Source organism: Phalaenopsis equestris, unplaced genomic scaffold (assembly GCF_001263595.1).
Source record: "Phalaenopsis equestris unplaced genomic scaffold, ASM126359v1 Scaffold000202, whole genome shotgun sequence".
NCBI classification, from domain to species: Eukaryota; Viridiplantae; Streptophyta; class Magnoliopsida; order Asparagales; family Orchidaceae; genus Phalaenopsis; species Phalaenopsis equestris.
The window spans coordinates 4762343-4776304 of record NW_018164644.1 but is presented as its reverse complement, the minus strand read 5'-3'; the positions used below and the strand labels follow the sequence as shown (position 1 = coordinate 4776304).

The 13962-nt window shown below is 35.8% G+C and overlaps 1 protein-coding gene across 2 annotated transcripts in view; it reads left to right on the top strand.

Moving 5' to 3' along the window:
* Positions 1–2267: 2267 nt before the first annotated feature.
* LOC110022768 (methionine aminopeptidase 1B, chloroplastic-like) overlaps positions 2268–13962 on the top strand; it is a 41287-nt gene continuing 29592 nt past the window's right edge. The window contains exons 1-6 of one of the 2 annotated variants that reach the window (XM_020721868.1): positions 2268–2462; positions 8454–8532; positions 9805–10042; positions 10420–10581; positions 10688–10729; positions 11496–11567. In XM_020721868.1, coding sequence (XP_020577527.1) covers positions 2336–2462; positions 8454–8532; positions 9805–10042; positions 10420–10581; positions 10688–10729; positions 11496–11567 — 720 coding nt within the window. In that variant the 5' untranslated portion in view covers positions 2268–2335. Of the gene's footprint in view, positions 2475–8453; positions 8533–9804; positions 10043–10419; positions 10582–10687; positions 10730–11495; positions 11568–13962 lie in introns of both variants that reach the window. The other variant, XM_020721867.1, reaches the window with a different exon arrangement.

Genomic DNA, 13962 nt, shown 5'->3' with positions numbered 1-13962 from the left:
TTGGAATGGTTCGATAGGTCAATGTTTGTGCAAGTTAACAAATATGCAGATGACAGATAAAAGCAATTCTCTTTCTTAACCCCATTCAGTGTAATAAGAAAGTTTGGTTAAATAATATATTAGTTCCTTAATGCCATTATTTATCCCATGTAACACTATCTCCCTTAGTTTGCATTAATTTAGTGGATGTATTCCTATTCCACCAAATTAACGTGATTAACTTAGTCGTTTCCATTACTATCTCTTATGAGATTCATAACTCACCATAAATTTTAACATCTCACTTGGCCAAAAATGAGATGTAATTTACACTTGAAAAGTTAATCATTACCTGCAACAATCATCACAAATCCTCAAAGATGCTTCACATACATCTCTCCTATTTCCCCATCCCGAGGAAGAAAGAAACTGTTACTCACTATGCATGCTTAAAGTCAACAATTTGATCATTTGATTGAAAGAGAAATAACACTACACAAGTTTTACAAAGAAAATGAATTTGAATCGCAAAATAAAAATTCAAAACTTACTTCCCTTCCTTTACTCTTTAAAAGTTGAAATTACAAGCGTACAATCTCTTAAAGTCTCCCAATTCTCACTTTTCTCCACTTGATTTATCGTCTTTGGTCTCCTCCCTTCTATTTCTTTCCTCTAGAATGTCAACAAAATAAGGAAAAGCCGCAAATACTTTGTCTTCAACCTTTTTATACTTCCTTAAGCAAACTGTCATCTCTAGTTGTTGAAATAGGCAATTTTTTTAGTCGGGTGTTGGGTGCTCATGTCGCAGCTCTTAGGCACTGCATCGTACCTCTCAGGCACTACCCTTATAGCACTAGGATGTCAAGATCTCGGGAAATTGGCTAAAAAAATCCTACAGTTCGAGTGCCTAGGAAACAAAGGTCAGCGCCCCAACACTATGTTTGCGGTGTCAAGTTTCCAATCACTTGAGAAAGTGATCTTCGAAGGGCTGATTGTCGGGCCTAGGCACCCAGTCCTAGCGCCTAAGCGCCATAAAACCAAAATGATTATTTTGCCTTGTTTTGAATCTTGATTGCTTTGTTCACCCGTCTCCTATATTTCAACACAAAATGCATTCAAATAACATAACATAGTCATACAAATAGATAAAATAAAGATGTTAAATACACAAATTATAGGCACATGTCAATGGTATGTATGTAGATGCTCCAAATTATAATTTAGATATTGGATATATAAATAAATAAGAATTGAGTGATATGTATTCAAATCTTTGTTTCAAAATAGCTTTAAAACCAAGTAACCCTTCAATCATATTTATAACGTGCATCGAACCTTAAAAAGCTTCATTTTTATCTGAGGGCATACAATGTATCAGGCTGCTCCATATGAAAAAAATTCTACATCAGGACGTGTGCATCTCCGGACGGCCAACAATTGGGCGCCATGTCGCCCGACATTGACGTGTATTGCGATATGACGCCCGGCGTTTGACTCTCCGAACATAAAATTTTTTCGCTCCAAATCAGGTTGAAAAACACTCTCTCGATTGCCATCAAGAAAGCTTATAACCTTTCACCACCCGACTCCATCCACTGTCATGCAAGTTCATTCTTCCCCTTCACGCTTGTTGAAACCCAAGAGAAGGAAAAAATATTACGTTTGCACGTTTGTATGACCAACCGGTGGGTGACGTGACACCAAGTTGTCCGACGCCGAGCTATATGATGATGTGACACCCGACAGTTAACCTCAGGACCTAAAATTTTCTCCAAGAAAATGGAGCAAAATATAATTAAAAAAAGGGCAACTCTTTTTGCAACCGCAAGCTCAAAATTTCTCGGAAAAATATAAGAGCTACGTTCGGAGTCCACTCATATGAAGACACGTGAATGTGAAAAAAAAAAAATAGTTTTATCGCAGGGGAATATTCTCCCCGTGTTATTCCACGTTATTCAGGTGTTATTGTGGTGGTATTGATGTGTTATAGTGTCCGTGTTATTCAAGTGGTATTGTGGTAGTATTTGTGCTATTGTGGTGATATTGATATGTTATAATATCTGCGTTATTCAGGTGTTATCGTGTTGGTATTTATCTGTTATTGTATTATTATAACACCATAAATATTTTTAGAACACAATAACACATTAATATAAACACAATAATACCTGAATAATATAGAATAACACAAGAAAAATATTTTTTAGGTTACCGGGCAGGATGACAATAAAACACACATCTTTTTTTTAAGCCGCGAGTTCTAATGTGAGTGGACTTGGAAAGTAGCTGTAGGTTAAGAGCACTGATCTAAACTTCATCACTCTTGGCTTCGAGGTGCTGTTGTTTCACACCGAAGATGGCGGCCGAGCTCGCCGTCGTTTTCCCTGGAGTGGCGTCGCCATCGTCTTTCCTTTTGGGAGCTCTGTCGGAGAAACCTTTTCTTCTTGGCTGGCCGCTTAATAGCTTCTCTGCCGTTGCTGCTGGTACAAGTTCTGGTAGTATCGCTTAAGTTTCTTTCTCCAATGCTAGCTAGCTTAGTCTGCAATAAACATTGAAATTGTTGCGAAGGACCTTCTATCGAATTCCTCGCAATCAAAGAACCTAGTTTCTTAACGGATTTGATATCTGTTTTTTAGATGTCTTTAGATGGTGTATCAAATAAGGGCAGTGGACCAGTGGTACTGAAAAGCTTTGCGAGGCTTAAGACCTTCTATGACTATTGACTATATGGATGGTTGATGCTCTCGTGATCTTGATTCTAGGTTCTGTTCCCCATGGACAACACTTATTTGAACCATCAGGGGACCCGATTCTCCATTCCTTATTGTGATTAGTAATTCTATATTTTTATTGCCTGAGATTTGAATAGTCAAAGATTTAAGACAAGTATTGCGCTTATAAAACTTAGAAAACTGGTAATTATGGCCAACTATACTGTACACCTTGACATCATTACCATTGTTATGCTAGAATTACTGGGTCTGTCAGTATATTATTTTTCGGTTAAATAGATTATGAATCGACAAGATGAAAGGGATTATATATTGAACAATATGCATGCTAATATGTGGTTTTATTACCAGTTTTTTATTAAAAAAATATGTACTGTGCTATAATATAAGTTTTTTTTTTAGCATTGTAGTTTAGGCTCATTTTGTTTTTAATATTTGTATTTATATTTATGCAATTTCATCGTCTCTCTAAATGTTCAAAAAACAACTATAGGATTTACATATTGTTGATATGAATTTTCACATTGGATTTTGTAGATTTAAATATTAGATGTAAAATTAAAGAAATCTAATGTAACAGCTACGCCTAACTCTGTGTTTAAGCTGTCTCCATTGTGATTTGGAGATAACAGGAAATAGCCTATCTGCAAATATTTTAGATTGCATATATCAATCCTTCCCCAGACCCTAAAGGTAGGAATTTCAGGCATTGTGTGTGCTTATTCTCCATCATCATCAATATCCCGATCCCAACTATTTTGATCATCTTTAAGGATTCTCCTTTCCCCATCTTTCATGCTTCATCCTCTATGAAGTGTTCACTCTATTTTCCACTATTTGTTTGCATATGCTTCATCCATGTTACTTTTTTTTTCTTTGATAATGAATACATATACATTTTTAGATTTTACATGATAACTATTTGATATAATTGAAGGTTTATTATTGATGTGTCCTATAAATGCTTCACGTCTTAGAAGACCTAGGAGTAAATATCATTATGTGAAACTGCTTCTTGCACTTTTTATGTTGATTCAAACATTTGAGCTCTTCTTTAGAGTGCAAGGTTTATAACATTTATACATCTTGGTGATACTTTGTTGTTGGATACAAGTAATATTTGACGTTAGTTTTAGTTTTGGTTAGGTAAGCTTTATTTAAACAAGTTCAATCAATTTCATCTAAAATCTAGAAATAGTTGATAGGTTTGGATAACGTAGTAGAGGTTTAAGACGATCAATTTCGGCAATTGAGAGTGCTAAGAAAACAAGCATGTAGTTGTTAGGAAGATTTGTAAAATTGAGATTATTTGCGCATTTCCCAGATATTTTAATCGTTTCACTTGGATACGAGAGATGCATACTTCAAGTGTAACTAGGTACTTTAGTGCAAGGAAGACTCCGTAAAATTTAAAATGCTACATTTATTGGTGGAAGGCACACCTGGGCTTTTGTATGGATGACTACTCTATAGTACACTAATGCCTTCAAATCGGAAGATGGGTTCATTCATCCTTTGACAACTTTAGTTTGGCCATTGGAGTCTATGCTAGTGCGTTACTTTGGAGATTTACTGGATGTCTGTTTCAACAATATGATGCACCTGCTTTTGTGTTCAAAGACCATCACTGGAGATGGGGATGCAAAGTGAATTTTTTTCAGACATGTTTTGAAGCACTCTAGGTTGATTTCATTTATTTTTTGCTATGTAGATTGGTGGGAGAGATGTAGAGAAATTCACAAAAATAGATTCAAGAGATGCAAAACAAAACTGTGAATAGAATTGCACAAAACAAAAAAAATCACAGAAAACACAAAAAACTTAAGATTTAACTTGGAAAAACCGGAGAACGGAATAAAATCACGGAGCCACACCACACAAAGAAATTCATCATGAAGAAAATGAGGAGAATAAAACAAATTACACAATACTCAAGCCTTTCCAAACTTTCAAACACATCAAGACGATCATCTCCTCTTCTTTGTACATGAGAAATTCAAATCATTTACCCTCTAACCAAGAAAACTAAAACGTTAATTTGAGAACGAGTCAAATTCAATTACTTCCATTGAGGCGTCGAGATAGCGATGCTGCAACGCTGTAACGCGCTCTGGGATGATGTAGTGCCACACTCTAGGGTTCTGAATATGGACTGGGCATTGTGGCACTGCGATGATCCCCTCTAGGCACTAGAGTGTCATGCTCTCTAGGTTTGAACCTGGACTGGGTGTTGCAACGCTATCTTGCTGGCGTTAGGTACAGAAAAAAGATTATTTAGGGGCAGCAACCCCAAACCTAAAATAAAAAAAAAAGGGGCCCCCCCCCCCCCCCCCCCCCCCCAAACTCTCCGTCAAGTTTGAATGATGATAAAGAGAGTTTTAAGTGAATAATTGCATAACACAATATAATAACATGGACAACTAATTTCTAAGTAACATGTAAGATCCTTTAAGGTTTCATGGACACTAATCTAAAATGAAGCACCTCTTTTCATCCACATATTGATGGATGGATATTGGCAATTCAAATGTTGTTGTGTATGTTGAGGAGCTTTGATTGTTTTTCGAAGACTCGAGATGAATTTCTTGCATACATCTAGTTGCCTTCCGCATGTTAATGTAAAATTCATCATCCGTGGTGCTTGAGATGCCTACCATTGTTACCGGGTTTTAACCAAGGACGAAATGTTATTACTGAATTCAAATAAGAAATTACAACTACACAAGGTAGAAATAAAAAAAATTGCAACAAATAAAACGCACAAACTAGAACTAGGGTCAGATCAAGGCTATTGGTGATTTTGTTCTGGGGTTTGGAAGGTGGCTGCAACAAGGGGTGTGGAAGGTGGCAAAAACAAACATAACACACAAGCTAGAACTGGGGGTGGACAACATTGGGAGAGCAGCGGAAGGGGCGGTTTTGGGCGAAGACAACAAGGAGGAAGTAGGGGGATGGCTGGGAAGGCTGGGGTAGGGCTATCAGGCAGTAGAGATGGGGAAAAGCAGCAGCTGGATGGTTTTTCCTGGGGGCGGCAGCAAGGTGGAACAACAAGCGGAAGGTAACCCGTGCGGGAAAGGGATGGGAAGGGGACTGGAAGGATAAACACCACGTCAGGAATGAGGTACAGCCGAAACACTACTTAAAATCATTGGATATTGCCCTATATGGGAAAAAGGAAGACATTGATGGCTGCCCCAAAACAAACACATCAAAAACTGAAACTTAAATACGAAAAAAACAAAATATATATGCTCTATATAACTATAAGTGGCCCCACTCCAATTGGCAGCAGTTTCCTAGCTTGGAGTACTGGCCTTGACTGGTTCGATTCAGGTGCGTCCAAGCATCCCGCGCCCAAGGCAGATGTCCGCATCATCCATAGAGACCTTATGATCTAAAGGGGGATTATAATGGTCTAGAACAAATGCTTTGGACTGCATAACAATTCCTTAAAGGAATTTGCGGGAGCCACGAGGAGGAGGAAGAAAACTGGAAGAAGTCATATGGGAGATGAAATGCTCATAATGACTGTACTTTTGAGGAAGGTATTTTGATTTGGTTGCACTTGTGGAATGGTTGTTTTGAAGATGAAGGGTAAATATCAAATTCATTCTTTCTAGTCGTATTCGTTCTTTTTAATCCATGCATGATTTTTGTAGAATATTTGTGAAGGCATTTTTATTAGAGGCACCTTATTACACGATCTATTTTTTCATCAAAGAGGCGGAGAATTTAAGGCCATTTGAATCATCACTATCGGATGATATGACACAGAAGGGTGATTCTTACAATCCAGGATCTTAATATCAGCTTTGAAGGCTCATTGTAGGAGAATTGCATTGGATAAATTTGGCCTTCAAGATCGCCAAAAAGGCATAGACTCCATGGCAATCCAAATAATATTCCAAGGAAGATGGAGTAGAACTGCTCTCCATTTTAACTATTTTAAGAAGTGAATGAAGCAAATGGGGGATGCCACGATCCATATGCATTAAATCATCTGGGTAGATTGTTGTCATTATGCAATTAGGCCATCAAAACTCAACCCAAAAGTTAATGGCCTGTGGCTTGGCAGTGGGCTGGTTGAGTCGAAGCAGGTCCAGGGGTTTATGTTTTATTTTATTTTATTTTTCTTATCATTTTCCTTATCCTTTTTTTTATTTTAGGCTTTTTAATTGGTCCTTTTGTATATTTTTGGAATTGGTTAGATAGAACATAGATGAAATTGTTACTCGTTAGCTTTTCAAATTTTATGAGATTTCATTTTTGTTTTAATTACAGATGTTAGCTAGGATCTAAAATCTACTTGTTATCTGTTGCATTGAAAACTAAAGCTTCGAATTTCAAATTCACATATTATAGATTATCCCTTTGTCTCTCTACCACTGATTTCTATCTCCTCTTCATCTCTCTCTCTCTCTATATATATATACATATACACATCCTCTTCAACTGGGAGGAGCAGGGAGTTTCTTGTTTTATTTTTCTCAGTTTCAGCTGTAATAAGTGCCTATAGGGCTGGGAGTGTCTCCAAGCAATTGTATTTTTCTTCTGAAGGTACTTGCTGATTAAGCACTGTCCTGATAGAGTAATTATTATATAGACAGCAAAACAAGCTGTAGCTTTTCTGAGAGAAATTCTAACACGTGTGAAGGAGCAAATGAGTGGTACCTCTGCAGCATCTAATCTCTATTTTTCACTTGATTCCTCGAGACTTGGATTAACTTTTAATAATTTGTTCTTAGATAGACCCAGGTCCTATAGAAAAGTATCATGCAAGGGCTGTTTTTCTCTTTAAATAGCAATGCATGTCGTTTCTAGGGATTCAACAATGTGAAGTGACAATTTCAGGATACAAGACTTTTTATTATATGCAGAGAAATATTAATTGAAAGAGAACTTTTTCATTTTTGAGTTTTTGCTATCTGTTTCAGACAGTTAGCTTGTATATTGGTATATGTTGAAAGACTGGTCTATGAATCTATAGCCATTACCTAGAAGCAACAGCTCAAATCACTATTATATTTTCTGTTGGGTTGTAAGGGTTGGGCGTTGAAGATGCAAATTAATCTAGCCATGCTATTTTATTTTGTTTTAGATGGTTTGAATATATTCGTGATAGGGTTGGTGTAGCTCCTGTGACAGACAAAATTAGAGAAAGTCGTCTTAGATGGTTTGGTCATATTAAACGTCGACTATTAGATGATCCGATTAGGAGAGTAGATGTTTTAAATTCGACTTGTGTTAAGAAAGACAGAGGTAGACCTAGGAAGACTTGGGCTTATTGTTTTAAAAATGATCTTAATTTACTAGAACTAAATGAAAATATGACACTAAATAGGACGCAATGGAGAAAAAGGATTCATGTGGCTGACCCCATGTAGTGGGATTAAGGCTTTGTTGTTGTTGTTGTTGTTGTATGCTATTTTATTTTGTTTTAAAGGTTAAAAAATAAGTTGAATGTGCTAGTTTTTTTTTCTTTTTTTTGGCATAATCCTCATTTTTTATTTATCAGTGAAGAAGTTATAGTGGTTCAAAAGGGCCTAATATGAGCAGTAGCTTAATATACCACGTACTTTTTTTAAAAATATTAGTATTTTTAATATTTAGTGCTGTGTTTAGGCATTCACTCAATACTTCTCATGGTTGACTATCTTCATCATGGGCATGCTTCTATTTTCATTTTTAAAGTTTATGCAAAGATATTTTTATCCAAGCCTAATGTAAATTTCCTTAATTTAGGTAAATCTACGAAGCAAAGGTGTGATGCCATCATAGCTAGAAGACTATCTGGGTTGGAAGAGGCCATGCGAATTAGGAGGTAGCTTATCCTAATGCGCATTTGGGGGTGGTTTTATGCACAATTTACTGAACCTTTTCGTGTCTTGCATGTGATTTTGTACTGTTTTAATACCGTGGAATCTCTTATTCTAATGTTGATATATTTTCATGTTTTCATGGGATTGACATTGTTGCTCTATTACTATACCAACTCCATTGGCATTATCCAATTCAGAAATTTAACTTGTTCTTAGAATTATCATGACTATCTTAATCCAACAAATTTACCCTCAGGATGATGATTTGTGATTCAATTTTATAGCTCCTACGCAAATTACTTCTTATTTATTATCTCTTTTCCATCATTTCTGCCACTCATTCTTTTTTCTAGTTTCATTCGTTGGTAGTTTTAGTTGTTTTTAAGCCTTTTTGAACAACTTGGACGTTGTTCACTTTGCCCTGCATATTTCCTTTATGGTGACATAGTCCCTATTAATTCAATGTCGTTGTTTTGCAAATGCTTCTTTTGTTCTCCAGTGTTACTTTATTTGATATTTATTCACCAACATCAGAAAATTTTCAAAACCCTTTTTTTCTTGTCTGCTGTGTTTCCAACAAATAATGGCAGCTTATTTATTCTTATTGGATCCGCAACCATGATTTTAGCCTGCAACTCTTTTATCAGGAATAGTCATCAACATTGTGATCGCCGTCATTATTAGCACTATTCTATCTATTTGCCGGCTACTTTTCTCTTGAATAGTAACAGCTTTCATTTTTTGGAATCATCTGGGATGCTAACCAAATGGAAACAGACCAGTTAAGCACAGAAAGGAGAAAATTGGTACCTAGTGTTTGATGAATCTGTTACATAAGTATATTTTTGAAGGTTAACATGCCAATTTGGCATATAGCATGACACCATTTGTTGCTTAATGATGTTTGTTATCTAGGATTTTGCACTTCCATATATCACTATTTGATGCTTGAACTGTAGAAATTTCATTAGCAGAAAATTACTTTTTGCCTTCGATTGGGCCATGTTATCTTCTATTTATTTTCTCTTCTGCTTTGATTATATATAACGCATTCCCTTGATGATAAAAAGTCCACAACGGCAAGTTGTTTGAGTTTTGAGAGGGCTTTCATAGAACTTCATTATGAGAACTAGAGAAGAATTGTCTATCCTATTTTTATACTGTTTTTTCAAGGGAACCCTACTAAGGACGCTTGCTATGGTGTTTTATAGAACACAGACTACTTTTGGTAGTATTACTTATTTCCCTTTATTCACTGATTGAATTGGGATAAGGTTACGGGAGCTGCAGGGAACAACAAAATTAAGAAAGATACCACCACTGAAGCGGGGGAAGATTTCTGGACCTCTATCTGTGCCAGATCACATTCCCAGGCCTCCTTATGTTGGTTCAAATCAGCTACCAGAACTCTCTAGTGAATATCAAATACACAATGATGAGGGTATTGCTCGAATGAGAGCTGCTTGTGAGCTGGCTGCTCGTGTCTTGGATTTTGCTGGAACAATGGTCAGAGTAAGCTTCAATTCTACCTATTATGGGCTCTGAGACTGGTAGCTTTTTTTCTGTTCATTTTGGGCATTCCTATAACATTTGTCATTGAAGGTATAGTGTGCGTTATTAAAAAATAAAAAAATTCTTTATAGGCCTCAATTGTAGTTGGTTATATCACGCTGTATGTCGTACTTGGCATGCCTCTTTCCTTCATTTGGAACATATTTCCTTTATTTCACCCCTAAGGGCCAGAAATTGATCTAATATTTAATTTAATATTTTCTCCAGTTACTTGCCCAATGCAAATGATGCAATTGTTATTGAATTATTCATCTGTTGTCAAATGTTTAATTATTTGGTTGATTTATTGACACAACTGAAGATTTTTTTTTCATCAGCCATCTGTAACCACAAATGAAATTGATAAAGCAGTTCACGGCATGATAATTGATGCTGGAGCTTATCCTTCCCCTCTTGGATATGGTGGATTTCCGAAAAGTGTCTGCACCTCCGTCAATGAGTGCATGTGTCATGGAATACCTGATTCCCGTCAGCTACAGGTTTTGCAAGATGACATTTTATAACTGGGTTCTTTACAACTTTGCTAGCTAGATTTATTGAATTGGAAGTTTTATTTGTAACCTACAACTGGATCTTCTTATGCAGGATGGTGACATTATAAACATCGATGTAACTGTTTATCTAAATGTATGCTCTTTTCCTCTATCATATCTGAGTTCGTGAAGAACAGGTTTTTTTTGCCTTCATATTGGTACTTCTCTCTTTGTGGATTTTTCATCAATATTAACTCACTTGGACATGTAGATTTCAATTTTTATTTAGTTTTTACTTGCGCTTGCTTATGATGCTCTGATTCTATTTTACTCTAAAAATATGTTATTCATGTTTGAATGCTCGTCATAGAGCTTTATGTCCATCTTTTTCATGAAATATCTGATGCTGCTAAGGGTCTGTTTGGGACAACTTTTCATATGCTTTGCTTTTTAGACCGCCGCTACAATTCTGTTTGGGGAATTGCCATCATGTTGTTTTTTATAAATTTCTGTGGTAGAAAGCTGCTTTTTTTAATCTTTAAAGAGTAGCGACTGCCAGAATACTGCGGTTTGATTTTGTGAAAATAAGAGATTTGTAATAGCCACCGCAGTTTTTTGAAAAACAATTTTTCTTCTGTAGCAGCTTCACAACGACTTCTTCAAACAACTATAGCTGCCCCCAACAAATCCTAAATATTTGGGCTTTAATAAGTGATGTTTAAAAATTAAGCTTAGCTGCATGTCTGTAATTGATCAGCAGCAGTTTATCTAATTACAAGAGTTTCACTTAGTTTTTTCTTAAGTTTTGCATGGAAGATGCTGAATGCCTGAACCTTTCTGAATTTATTTTTGTCGATAGCATTTTTTTTTATCCGCCTTTTCTGTTTGTGATGTAGTTCTCTGAGGAATTTGCATATTAGGGTTATCACGGAGACACTTCAAAGACATTTCTGTGTGGAAAAGTTAATGAATCAACAAGACGATTAGTGAAGGTATCTTTCTGGCATCTTTCTGATTCTTCTTAGAGTACCTAGTTATCATGCCATGCTTATTTCTTATTCTTGAACAGTGTAATTAAAAATTAAGCTTACTTGTCCAAAGAAAAAAATGTGCGCCACAGTTTTGGTCTCAAGTTTTTGCTGTCATCAATTCCTTTTGGCCAATCTTTGAACTGCGAGTGGACACAGATTTTGAATTACTCATATGCTGCTCAAGGCCATTGAAAATGTATGCAACGGTTCATTTTGTAGAACATATGAAAGGGCCAAGTTGGCTGTGGCAACCAATTGATTTTTTAAAATATTAAGTGCTTTTAAGCTCTGACCAAGCATTGTAGCCTCTTTACTGAACTAGCACAGTCATGTATCGCCTGGTACATCGGGGCCCAAAATTCCATGCTGGTTCTCCTGAGACAGTTGTTCCTTTTAAATTTTCAAAAAATAGATTACATTTTAGATGCACCATCCAGAGATATGTCCTCTTTTTGCTAGGATTTCAAGATATGCTTTGAGGTTTTTCATAGATATGGGGCTTTATGGTTAATTGTTTGTCCTAAATCCCAGTGGTAAAAGAGCTTTTAGTTATTGTCAGTTGGTAGACGCTGGTGCTTAGCTTATAGAAAGCATTGATTTTGGATTTTTGAAGCATGCTGTCAATATACTGTGAGAAGAGGTTAAGGCGAAGTATTTCACAACATAGTTTGAGGGCGATCAAGTGATATATACTCTCCTTAATATAGTTTGAGGGGTCTAAGAGATGATTCTCCTCAACACGGTGTGAGGAAAAAAAAAACAAAAATGATGTTTCTCAATATAGAGTGAGGGAGATCCAGAGTTGACAACACATTTTAATATGGCGTGAGGAGAGATTGAGAGATGTTTCTTTGCACTATATTGTGTGGAGAACCCGTAAATGACTTTTTTCAATGGGAGGTGAGAGAAATCAAGAGATTGACTGTCATCAATATAGTGTGAGGAGTTTAAAATTTGGTTTTCCTCAATATGGTATGAGAAGAATCAGAAGATGATTTTCCTCAATACAGTGAGTAAGATTGAGAGATGACACTTTTCTTCAATATTATGTGAGTTAAGAGAAGATTCCTCTCGATATAGTGTTAGGAAAAACTTGAAGGTGTTAACTTTTCTCAGAAATGATGCGAGGAAGAGTCCGATAAGAGTTTCTCCTCAATATGGTGTGAGGGGAGTCAAAAGACAAGCTTTTCTCAATATGGTGTGTGGAGAGGTCGAAGAGAAAAATTTCTCCTCAATATTGTGCGAGGAGAAATAAATGATAGGGAAAAGGTATATGGAGTCTGCTTAATATGGTAGATGCTAAACATAAAAGATGAATTGAATGTCTTATAGCTTGATATTGTGAACTTAAGCAATCTTGGACATTTTTTCTATATGGTAGGTAGAGATGATGCCAAAAATGAGACTTATAACTTGCTCTAGTATGACCAAGAAGGTTGATTTTATCATCTCAATATGATAGAGAAAATAAGAATCTGGACTTAAATCTTAACCGAGCCAGAAATATCAGCTGACTACCTAGTCACATGTGCAAATAGGAAAAGTCGATCATATGTTGATAGAGGCTGAAGATAAACACGCCTAAAATGACTAGATAAAGCTAGCCTAAGTGTGAGAGTGAGTGTGTTTAGGTTATCTATCGTAGTGGGGAATTAGTTGATGGGTGGTTTTATTTGGTGGACATTATATTGAAACATAGTTGACAGAGTTTTGAGTTGGAGGTTTTGCAAGTAGACAAATGGGGTGATGATTTGCAAGGTAGGGTTTGTAAGGATTTGCTTTCTGAAAGTTTGATGAGTAAATGATTGGGCAAGTGATGGGTGGGGTGGCTACATAATATTTGGGGTTTAGGGATTGCGATGTAAATGTTGGCTATACGGAGAGCCAATCCTAGTTGAGCTTGAATTTGATTAATTAATCGAGTTCAAACTCGAGCTTAATTCTATGAGTATTCGCTCGAGCTTAATTCTAGGAGTTCAAGCTTAATTTTATAAGTTCAAGCCCACTTGTTCATCATTAGATATAATTTATTTTGATTCAATCAAGTAGCATAATAAAATGACAGAAAGAATGAATACTTAGTGAAAAAACATAAGAAATTATTTGATATAATAAAATAAAATTTTAAATTCTTTAATAATTTATTTTCTCTTTTGAATTTTAATATATCTTGTTGAAAAGTGTCAATTCGCAGACTTGATTAGGAAGGAATTTATTTTCTTCTATTATGATATATTTCACTAATTATATTTCATTTTATCAGATATTTCCTATTTTTATGTTTTCTTATTTGGTGGGATTCCTACTTTATTTTTTTTTCATTATTATTATTATTATTATTATTATTATTATTATT